This window comes from Olea europaea, chromosome 11 (assembly GCF_002742605.1).
Source record: "Olea europaea var. sylvestris chromosome 11, O_europaea_v1, whole genome shotgun sequence".
NCBI classification, from domain to species: domain Eukaryota; kingdom Viridiplantae; phylum Streptophyta; class Magnoliopsida; order Lamiales; family Oleaceae; genus Olea; species Olea europaea.
This window is the reverse complement of record NC_036247.1, coordinates 35,821,069-35,832,955: the sequence shown is the minus strand read 5'-3', so window position 1 is coordinate 35,832,955 and position 11,887 is coordinate 35,821,069. Positions and strand designations below refer to the sequence as shown.

General features: G+C 33.6%; 2 protein-coding genes across 5 annotated transcripts in view; both read right to left on the bottom strand.

The window, feature by feature from the left end:
• LOC111404231 (methyl-CpG-binding domain-containing protein 13-like) overlaps positions 1–2,917 on the bottom strand; it is a 23,001-nt gene extending 20,084 nt beyond the window's left edge. For 3 of the 4 annotated variants that reach the window (XM_023033019.1, XM_023033020.1, XM_023033021.1), the window contains exon 1: positions 2,098–2,749. In XM_023033019.1, the coding sequence (XP_022888787.1) occupies positions 2,098–2,373 (276 nt within the window). In that variant the 5' untranslated portion in view covers positions 2,374–2,749. The other variant, XM_023033022.1, reaches the window with a different exon arrangement.
• Positions 2,918–7,361: 4,444 nt separating this feature from the next.
• On the bottom strand, positions 7,362–9,583 carry LOC111404230 (membrane steroid-binding protein 2-like). The gene is made up of 2 exons (XM_023033018.1): positions 9,153–9,583; positions 7,362–7,986 (listed from the first exon to the last, which is right to left on the bottom strand). The coding sequence occupies exons 1-2, from the start codon at positions 9,464–9,466 to the stop codon at positions 7,647–7,649; spliced, it is 654 nt and encodes a 217-aa protein (XP_022888786.1). The 5' UTR covers positions 9,467–9,583; the 3' UTR covers positions 7,362–7,646.
• Between the last annotated feature and the right edge of the window lie 2,304 nt (positions 9,584–11,887).

Genomic DNA, 11,887 nt, shown 5'->3' with positions numbered 1-11,887 from the left:
GAAATAACGTACATGAGTGCTCTCCAATATCTTTACTGGACACAATATTTAAATATTCACACCAGTTGGCACTTGGCAATGAGTGGAGACGCCATCAGAATTGTATTGACACGTGTAAAACAATGTAGACCTCGAGCTGTTACAATGTTGTACATTAAATTTGTATATTTCACAACATGCCTTTTTTCGAGCCTTGAACATTTATCTAAATTTAAAGGTCCATTCTGTAATACAGCTATTAGACCTGTTATACTTTGTGGTCCTGAGTGTTGGATTGTTAAATAAATTTAGAGGATGGAAAACTTAGGGAAGGGAACTTGTCTTGCATAAATCCAAAGAGGCTCCAATTCATATGAAATGAAGTGATTTTAGTAGAACAAGGAGGTGGAAACCAAAACTACCATGGTATGTTGTGTTTGCTAAGGTTCTAGGTGGATTTTTTATTTTTCATTTTATCTTCATATAGATCTAGCAATAAATTAAATGATGTTGCAAAAAAATATTCAAGTAGCCAACCAATTTTTTTGGGAATAAGGCTTAGTGTGTTGTTGCTGGTATTGTAGAAACATTCACCTAAATAGACCAAATACATAAATGATGTATGGTGGGTTTAGGTTTAGGAAACTTGTGTAGTGAAATTTGATAAATAAACCGTGTTGTGCATATCGAAAGTAATAGTCAATTAGTCACCTTGAGTGTTGGAAGAAACAGAGCCCCAAGCCTCAAAGCCATTCAATAGTCACTTTTTTTGAAATTGCAAGTTTGAGGAGACAAATCAATAGTTTTAATGTTTTTAGATGAGATGGTCATTTAAGCTTCTAGACAGATTTTCCAAGAAGTTGGTGATTTAATAAAGAAACGTCATCCCATGTGTATACAAATGGAGGCAAAAAGTCTAACATTGTAAAGAAGGAAGATGTCGAAAAATTTCATGTTCTTAGTTAATGAATAAGACAGGACAAATTAGCAAGCCAAGAATAATGAGAAAGGAAATTAATCAGTTGAAATATCTAAGATATTTCTGAAATTGCTCAGAAAAGAAATGTCCAAATATTGAAGGATACCCATAAATGGAATGATTTATTTTGGGGTACTTTCTTAGTAACAGCCGGAAATCTTAAGAATAATAATTTAGTTGAGTTTATTTTCTGAGAATTTTTCTAAAACTGGCTACTTTTCTGGCCTTCTGAGGCGATTGATTCTCTTTTTTTCCCTCTTGAATGTGCTATTTATCTTTGTACAGCTTCTATTACCTCAATTCTTCATCTAAAATTCAGTTTATCGAACCTATATTCAAAACCAAAAAATAAAACATACACTATGAAGGCTATCGCTGTCACATAAGTAAAATAAGCTACCAAAACAACCAGTGTTCTTAGAACAGAAAAAAGGGTTGTTCGCAAAAAGAAAAAGAGAATTCGACATACTAGTTATTGTATCCCGTATGGGGCCATTATTTTTAGGATTTCTGACTGTAAACACAGCCTAATCACTCATCATTTCTAGTGAAACTCACCTAATTACTCCAAAGTCTTGGATCTGGGTTACTGATATATATTGAACACATACACAATATTTACGAGGGCCAAACACGCATAAGGACAGCATGGCATGTCTCCTTCTTCAAGATCTAACAGTTTTACTTTTTTGCACTATTTTCATGATTAAATTCCAATCATTGAACCTAAAAATTTAAGAAAATCCCTTGGCAAGTCTATGCAAAAAGAATGAAAAATAGAGATCAGAGTATGGTGCAATCTGTAATAACTATGAACTAATTATGCATAACCATAACCCCAATTATGCCTATTTTTCTTTGCACGTCTTCTTTGAAGGTAATTAAAAATATCTGCAAACACTCAATGCCCTTGGAGAAATATCAAATTTTGTACATACATAATCCTTTATAATTAATCAAGATAAGTGGTCTTTACTAACATGCAAATAACAGTCCAAAACAAGCTCACAAAACCACCAAATTAAGGAAAAGCTACAAACTTTTTAGTAGTTTCCAGAAGTCTATATGAATCTAAATGGAATTAAACAGCCAAATTAATTAGGCAGAAGAAAAATAAGCAAAAGGGTTAAAATTTTCACCTTGTCTCTCTTTCCAGTTGTTCGAACTCCAATTTTAATTTTCCAGCCTGCTGGCAGCCAATTTGGGCGGTCACTCATTTCATCAAACTCTCCGAAATTAAGTTTACAGTTTCTATTTAAGGAAAAAAAACCCAGTTCAGGAAAATACAAAAACATGCATCCCCTTTTAAAGTCTCGAATTTTCCCCACTCCCTCTAGATAGAAAAAGAAGAGTAAAGACTTAAGGAGAAGTAATGGGGTGGTGTAAAAGTGTTGGGAGAATCGGACAAAATGCATTCACAGCCACGTGTTGCCAAACTTTCAGCATTGCCGTTCGAGAAAAAAATTGAATAAAAGAAAAAGTGGCCGTGATATGATTGTGTACAATCTAGGGTTGAATTGAATAGTACATTCAAGAATGAATAAATGCATTTTCTTGAATCTGTCTAACTTGCTTGGCTTCATCTTTTTGGTTGATTTTCGTTCGTTACTGGGTTTTATTTCATTTGACCAGATCCAGCATATGACATGCATTGGGTCTGGGAATGGTACAAACAACTAAACCTCAGAAAGTAAGGAAGAAAAACGACAATACCCTAATTTCTTCATCGTTGTGTCGCCTGTTGTTCAAGAAAGTAGATTATTGCTTTTGTGGGTTCAAGTTTAGTGAAAAAATTTCACCTTGGAAAGAAGCTTCAAACCCAATTTCCATGGGAACATAGGTAACGATGTTTTCCTAGAATTTCGTTATTGGGTCCACGATAAGATGCCATTTTAGATAATATATATTTGTGGGATGAGTTTCAGCGCCCGTTAATGGATCGTAGTATATAACAATGTTACACATATAGAATTTTTTTACAAATGAAATTTGGCTGTCATTGGAAGTTGGGACAAAAAAGAAAAAGAGAGAGGTCCAACCCAGTTCATCAAGGCTCCAATCCTAAACAGCAAAAAAAGTGCTTTACCATTTTGCTTAATTCTAAAGAAATTTGTTTGTAACAGTGGCGCATTCTGGATAAGACGTATTAGAATGTGGAAGAGCATATCCTAATTTATTTGGATTAATCCATTTGTAAACTCATTTTTTACGCGTCTGTCAATATTGCGTTTTAATCAACAAATAATTGGATAAAAAACTATTTTTGTAATTGTCTAATTGGATAATGCTATACGGCAAAGGATAAATAATGATGTATACTAAGATGTACACCAAGCATGATTAAATTTATTTTGGTCTACTGTGATCGCTAAGAATTTGTTTTAAACTTTTGTATAAATGTAGAAATTAGCTCCGAATTAAGAATAAACATTCTTTTTAGTTTTTTTGCTCTCGATTTTAGACATCAGTATAAGCTACCTGAGTAGATGTAAAAATACATAATATACCGCTTGCTCCAAAATGAATGAAAAATTATATGCTCATAGATTTCTATACAAAATTATTGAATTTGAATGAGGTGCATGAGCAACATATGGAAATAAATAAACTGGTTCATTAGAGAACCAGAGGGATGGAACCACCAATTTCATCAATCACTTAGGAAATCAACCCCGGGAACAGATATCGATCGAGCATAGTTTGAAGTCGGCCAGTTAAGTTTGGTCATATATTCATCGTATACAGCCAAGTGGAGATCAATAATCATGTCTCGAATTCATTGTTCTGGTGGCGTAGATTTAATTTATTGTAGGTGGTGCTAGGAGTATGCGTAATAAGTATGATTAAGCTTGTCAAGCGTGCAAGAAATACAACTGACGACGGACATAATCAAACAAGAATCGAAACTACAGAAGAAGGAGATATGGCAAACGACTAATGCAGTCAATCAAAACTAGAATTATAAAAGAAGATAAAGTAGGAGAGAAGAAGATGGGAGAAAGAAAGCGGAGAGCAATCAGAAACACGGACGGATAGCAGAAAGATCGAAGCACTTGAATATGTCCAATAGCTACTTTTATGGCAAACAACCTGCTTCTAACGAATATTTGTACTGTTTACCTCGAAAATGAAGGAATTCTGGTAGGACCAAGATGAATAGATAAAATTTTCTTGTTAGTGTTTAGCAAAAGATATATGTATGATATAGTTCGAGAAAGACTCAACTCTCAGCACTTCATGGCTATGCCCTCCTTGGGGTAATAACCTTGGATTGATAAGCTGATGCAATACCCCAAAATCGATTTCCACACACTTCATAAAGGATCAAAAGTACTTCAAAAAGAACCTCGTATGGCATTCACTCCTGAAAAATACATATCCTATTTAAAAAAATCTCCACATGACCTGTATAAAAAAACAAAATGTTTTTATGAATAAATTTGACATCGAGTACATGAATTTTTTTTCACCACGAACCGTGTGATGACCAAAAAAATAAAAATAAATAAATAATAATAATAAAAAACTTCTACATCTCCAGATTTTTCAGTTGTGCAGTGGATTTGGTCCAGAAGGGACAAGCCGTCGGGATACGGTATGCACTCTCTTGCCCTTGTTTTCCTTCAATTCTGCATAGTGAGGAATTGTGTTGAAATACCTCAAGAAAGTGGAACAGAATCTCTCTCTTATTCTTTGTTCATTTTCCTCATTTGCTGCACTTTTTATGTGCCTACAACTGGATATATGTATCTGTGCTAAAAGGATTATGAACAGGATAGACAAGCATGAAGCAGACTGGATTGTCATATCTAACTGGATTACAATAGAGAAGTGGAAAATAAGTTTTGAAAGATAGAAAATAAGTTGTTGTTTTTTTTTTATGTAAGGAATGATTTTTGTTAACTCCATTTATAGTGAAAGATAGCCCAAAGTCAAACACAAGCTAACGACTACCTTGTATGATAACATTTCAAGAAAATTGTCGAAGTCAAATGTCATTTACATAAACAAAAGTTGACCTTTAATTTTCTATTATAATTATTTCATAGTATGGATGTAATGTCAATTAGGATATTAAGATAAATATATAGTTTAATAAGATTAAAAATAAGAATATATAGTAATAAGGAAGTGTGACATTGAGTAAGATGTACTAAAGCAAGAATGAAATAAGTAGTAAGTATTGAGTTTAAGATACTCTGTCTTAAAAAATCAATATTGATAAGAGAAGTAATCCTTATTCAAGTGATAATAAATCTTTACCCTTGCATGCTTCGCAAGATAGTAGTTTTAAGAACATCAATCGTAGAATCTGATAATTTGTTTGAACTGGAGATATATCAAATTGTTTGTTTCAAGCTTATCGAGCTCTGATTTCATGTTGAGGACACACTTTGCTTTTACTTCTTTTAGAAAAGCTTTATAATGTAGTTATCTTAATTTTCGTTTGAAAATTAATTTCTAAAAGAGTTTTGTCATTCAAACAGGGCCAATGACAGGTCGAGGTGTTGTTATGCTGCGGATCCCATGAAATTCAAAATTGGAACCTGGATTTAAACTTGCGATTTAATCTCGGGTTTTGTAGTAGGCTTTTTTCTAAAATAGCTTTTTATTTTGAAAGTTCTTTTGAAGGAAATCACATTAAACTAATTTTCTCTAATGACTCTTTTAATTAAAAGAAACACTTACATAAATTTAGCCAAACGTATTCAAAAGCAACTTTTGAGCCTTAAAAGCTCCTTTTAACTTTTTAATATCATGCCAAATGGCCCTGAGTCTTGTGTTGTACCATTAAATAACATCAGCACAAATGTACCATTGCCAAGAGTATTTTTGGTACATATAACATATACTTAAAGATTTTCCAAATTGTGGTGTGCCACCATCCATTGAGTTTGAATTTTAGATTATACAGAGAATACATACAAGTTATTCAATTTGTCAACCATTAGGAAAAAAGCCAACCTGATGTCATATTGCAGGCAGACCACTATTTAAACTTGATAATGACATTAAATATTAAAATCAGAAAAAAAATTCAAACCACAATTTTTTACCAAATGTTGGATACATAGTACCAGAGATTAAATAAGACAATAAACAAACGCTTAATTTCTTTTACTTCATTTATTATACATACTGTATCAAATTCTTTGTACCAAATATATTATCGATAGCTCAACATATATTCTGTATTTTCATTTTTCAAGATAATTTTATATGCTATATCCTAGAATTATCGGTACATAAATAACGGTACGATGTATTCTCATGGTATTGTTTCTCCTGCAGGCTTCACGTAGTAACAAGTATGGCACGCCACCATCCGTGGCGGTGGGAATGAAATAGGGATGTTTGGAAAGAAAAATAAAAAATATATTAATTAATTGTATTATCAATTTGTCAACCCTTAAGAAATGCCAGCACCCAACCAGATGGCAACCTGGCAGGCAGCTTCTTCAGGGTTCAACATTGTGATGGTGTGTGATTTGACTTGGTCTAATTGATCATTTCTTGAATTTAATAGCAGATTGATCGTGTCAATCCTCATATTTTTTTAGACACCTCGACCTTGCTTAGCTCACCAAGTAGGCCAACCAAATACATTTGACATATAGTGATTTGCAAGAAAAATGTGGATAAAGATATTTGTACAAAATGTGTTACACACTCTCACAAAAAAGTGGGTTTCGCGTGAATTTAAAAAATGTTGGCTTGTGGTCTCCATTCGTTATTGTGAGTAGTAAGTAAGGAATTTTGTAAAAAATGTTTGTACATATAGCATGGTCTGAAAAATATTGTATGTTTCGAAACATTTGATTAATTGTTCAACGGGGTTGTCATGATTTTAATACATTGAACAATAAATCAAGAGGTTCATAATCATCTAGACTAGTGATGATACTACTTATTTTGAATATCATATTCTATTATTTAATAGTCGTCTATGTTGTCTCTTGTTGTGTTATCGAAATCGAACTAGATCGGCAGGTTTAGTCTGAAAAAAAGGTGCAACTCCACCTACTACGGGCCTTCTTAAATTCCCATTTATTAAGCGGTGAATCCACGCTTCACCTGCCACATTTTGTCCACATTTTTAGGTACGAGGCCAAGAAAGCTTTCACTCTGCACGTGGGGGCATCTTGCCAATTTTCTTTAGGCGAATCTTTCAATGCAGCCCCCCTTCCATAGCTCAAGATGAATCACAACCCCGTTACATTTTCGTTTTTGTTTATAAGACCCTTTTTACATATAAATTATCTGTTTGTTTCTCATTTTTGAAAATATGAGAATGAAAAATATAGTCATTACGGACCTCACACAAGAGATAAAAATTCAAATTTGATGACTTGATGTGATAGATTCTTTTGACTAAGAAAAGTACAGGGGGAAATCCAGATTCTTTGAACTCCGATAACCTGGCCACGAACTCCATCAATACACATCAAGGATTTAAGCACAAGGTTAGCTCGATATATCGGCTAAATTGAATGAAATAAGAGCATAATACGCAAATAACTAATACAAATACAGATTTAAGAAGCCTCTGTCATTATTTAAATCGACAAACAGGATACTAAATCGAATTCATTACAGTAAAGCAGCAGCAGCCAACCATTATAATCTATTTTCATTTCCATAAAAAATGGCTCTCTCCGTCCTCCCCACTTCGCTAATAGATAAGAACTCATTCTTTCTTTTCAGCATTATCAGCAGCTGCAGCTTCCTTCTCAAGAACTGCTGAAGGGCCATCTTCAGCAGGCTTAGCAGCATCACCCTCAGTTGCCTCTACCGTTTGTCCTTCAGTCGCTCCATCACTCACTGGCACAGAACTTTTGACAGTGCCGACCTTGAAATATTTGCTCATAAACTTATATTCCCAATCTTGTAAGGCTTCGAGCTCAAACATACCTAGGCCAGTGAGATCACCGTTGAGATCTTTATCTTCAAAAGACATTTTCGCAAGGGCACGACTGGCATCCTTTCCTGCAAACAAGGCATAAGGTCCACCCGGTCCATAGAACATCCTGCAGACAACACACCAAAATGTCATAAAAGATTTTACGTAGAGATAATATAACTTGCTTTTAGAAGGTTCTACACTTGACCCCCAATCATTTCAAAGTTCAAAGACGAAAATTGCACTATTTTTTTGGGATATTCAAGCCACAATGGTATATTATGATGTGGTAGTCTTACAATATGATGTCAATGATCATTTAGAGCTACTTCCGCAAGTGCCACAGAAAGACGAGTCAGCAACAGCTAAGGTTCTCAAACCAGGCAGGGGCATATTTTATATGACATATTTTCTCACATCATCTTCTTAAAACAAATGCACAGAATAAATATTCAGATCTCAATAAAGAGATTGCTATCATCATAGATAAAAGAGAAAAATGTACATTAAATTGAAAGGGACTACCCAATTTCTTTAATTGCCAAGGAGCCCTTGGTCTAGCGGTAAAGAACAGATAAAAGGCCATCCCGAGGTCTCAAGTTTATATGCATCGGTTGCAGTATTGTTGAATACCCATTTTCAGTTTGGATTATGTCCTCCATCATTGTGTGAAGCCCCAAGTTGTGCGTATGAAGCAGGATGAAAAAAGGGGGAGAAAAGAACGCGGCCTATTTCATTGTTCAAACACATTTGTGTAATACAAGAACAACTTGATTAAAAAGAAGAACACTGTCATGTCGCCTTACCATTAGAGTTCGTATCATATCTACATAATTCCATAAAATGAAGTTGTTTGGCCGTTATATGTAGTGTTTTAAATGAATAATAAAACAATTAGCGAACTGAGAATTCTTTAGTCCTTACAGAAAAACCTAGTAATTTGTATTTCTGGAAACAGAAAACAAATGTCCCAAATTTCTTGAATCGAAGTAAAGTAAGTAATTAATCCAAGATTAACAAAGCATGAAAAGGGCAAAATCGAAAAATGGAATAAAGCAATAATTGAAAGCCAGAACCAGTTGTCAGTGGCCATAAAGGCCAGAATCAGGAAATCAGAAATGCACCCCCTTAAAGTGTCAATGTTTTAAAAATAACATCTTTCATAAATCATCAAAATTAACACAAAAAACTTGCAAATTCTTTCATAGCACCAAAAAATCGACAATCAAGAAAAAGAGCAGAATTCATCACATACACCTAAACAAAAAATTCACAAGATTAAAGAAAATATACCTGCTCCGTGAAACATCATAGATCTGACCCTTTATAGCCATGAGCAAAGGCTTTTCTGGATCAGACCCATCATAAAGTTTCAACTCTTCATCAGTGATTTCACCAAGTTGAACTGGAGGTGGAAGCGGCTCCATCTTCTCTTCAAACCCTCTTGACCTCAGACTTGGATGGTCATCACCAGACGACCTAAATAAACTGGACAGCGTGTAGTACACAGCAAGGCCAAGAGCAATAACTGTAAAGAAAGTAGCCGGAGAGAGACCTGTATATGCTGTGATTGATTCTTTGAAGGTATCCCACAGTTGAAGAGACATCGATTTAGGTGCGACGAGGTTGACGAGAGGATTTTTTTATTAAGTGAGAGGAACAGAGGAAGATGAGGTTGGCCGTTGGCGTTACAAACGACGTGCTTCTTGATTGTTTGCCTTTGTATGTCTACTCTACTCCGTAGGCCCCAAACCAAGGGACTGAAAAGTCATTTCATTGGACTACTTGACCGTTTCAATATTGGTATGGTAATTATATTACCACAACAAACACCACAATTTTTTTTTTATTTAGCCCTTGTTTGGTGCACATTATTAGGAAAAATAATATATTTTTTTTATCAAATCAGCCTACAATATTTGACTTCAACACTCTAAGGTAGGACCCATGATATAATGTTTAAAATGCATTTTTATTGGAAAAATGTGGAACAAACAACCCCTTACTTAAATAACTTTAAATAAAATTACATAAGTAGGTTTTTTATATATTTATCACATAAAATAATTTATTCTTTCATCACAATCATAAAACCTTTAAAAATTTATCTTCTTCCCCAATCCTTCCTCCAACCCGACCCTCAATGCTTCATCTTTCTATTAAGTTTGGCCATTAAAAAAAGAAATTAAATCTCTCTCATCGAAATTAAATTGATTCCAGGGAAGAATAACGGTTAAAAAATTATGTTTCAAGTCCGTACATGGATTGATGACCTTAGACACGTGAAACGGAGAAATTTCTTCAGCACCTTTTACTTCTATAGTAATTCCTTTGCCAACTAATAATCGTCTCAAACCATTATGCGAAGTGTTTCTCAGTAACATGAGTGAAAGTTGATCATCAATTCCAGTAACTCGAAGTTCAAAAGGGCCTTCAATTCTGAAACTATCGATGACAGCCTTTGACCCAACTCCCCTGACTAGAGACTCAAAAATTGATGTGTCATTCACCATTAGTCCCTCCAATTTCTTCCATTATGACACTTGGTCATACAACTTGAGTACAATTTCATTCTTTTTGACTGGAAACCGGAATTCATATATGTGCATTGACCCATATTTGGCTTTTCCCACATCCAATTTTGAGACCTGAATATCTTCCGATGCCCGTTTCTCTTTCTCCACTATAGCATCCAAAACACCCTTAACAAATTAGAGGGGTGTTGGAAAATATGTGGTTCGCTAAGCGAAGTGGATTTGGGGAAGAGGAAGTGGGAGACGTTAAAGGTGGGGTGGGGCATGGGAGATTAATGAGTGGATTAAAGGAAGGGTTGAAGAGGATGAGGAAAATGAGAATTAATGTTAGAATGATAAGTACACCACAATGTTACTGTATTTTTATTTTAGTTTTTATTAAATTAGGAGTATAATTATAAATTTATTGTGGTGTATTTATTAAAAATATATTTTATTTGTGGTGTGATTATAATGTGGTGTAGTTATTAAATTTTGTAGTGGTAATATAATTACCCATCAGATATTTTCCCATTTGGAAATAAAGCTATTCCATTTTCTTTTCTTTTCTTTTCCTTTAAAAAAAATGAAATAAAAAATCATTGGCCTTTTGAGAATTTAAGAGAAAATGGAAAAAAAAAATTAAAAATCTATTTGGAACATATACGGTCTTGAATATGTGGATCATTCCATATCATTATTATCATAAGGTGGAATCAAAGATGTCTTCTTCTTTAAAAATTATATAATCGAACGAAATTCTAAAATAATTATATATTTATATAATCAATCAAGTATATGTACATCTAATACTTATCTTGTTGCACTAATTAATCTTTTAAAGTCTAATAAAAATGATTGTATATACCCCATGTTGCTTATACTTTAATTTTACAACCTTTTCTTGCATATTAATCCCACATTCACAAGAAAACATATTTCAAAAAACCACTTCTTAAAATTCATTATCAAACAAGTGCTAGGTGAAAAAATGGTTGAACCAATGATACACGATGATCCACATAGATTGATTTTAATTCCATCGTGTTACACAACTTATGATCAATAGAAGTTTAACTTAAAATTAACTTTATTACTATATGTGCCACTTGATTGCTTTTATAAACGTGTAATATGTAATATAATTTGAAATAGAAAATCGTTGTATTATAAGGAAAAAAATGGAAAATGGAAGTATAAATTTGACCATCGCCTTAAACATTTATCACTTCAAAAGACGATCTCATGATGTTTTATTACGATAATCCAGTTCAAAATATGATCCCGCCGTATTGTACAGTTGTACGATCAATAGAACTTCAACTCAAAATTGACTCTCTCGATTTCTGTGCGACATGTTTTCTTTCATTAACACCTGTAATACACAGTATTATTCAAAATCGACGTACATTACATCACCAAAAAATAAAAATAAAAATAAAAATGAAAATGAAAATAGCCTAAAAAATATCACTTTAAAAGATGTGATCTAATAACATTTACCACGATAATCAG

Bases quoted from the DNA above. Each gene is read 5' to 3' on its own strand.
- LOC111404230 (XM_023033018.1), bottom strand. From the start codon at position 9,466: ATGTCTCTTCAACTGTGGGATACCTTCAAAGAATCAATCACAGCATAT. The intron at 7,987-9,152 runs GTATATTTTCTT...TGTTGTCTGCAG, and splicing joins TATGATGTTTCACGGAGCAG to GATGTTCTATGGACCGGGTG.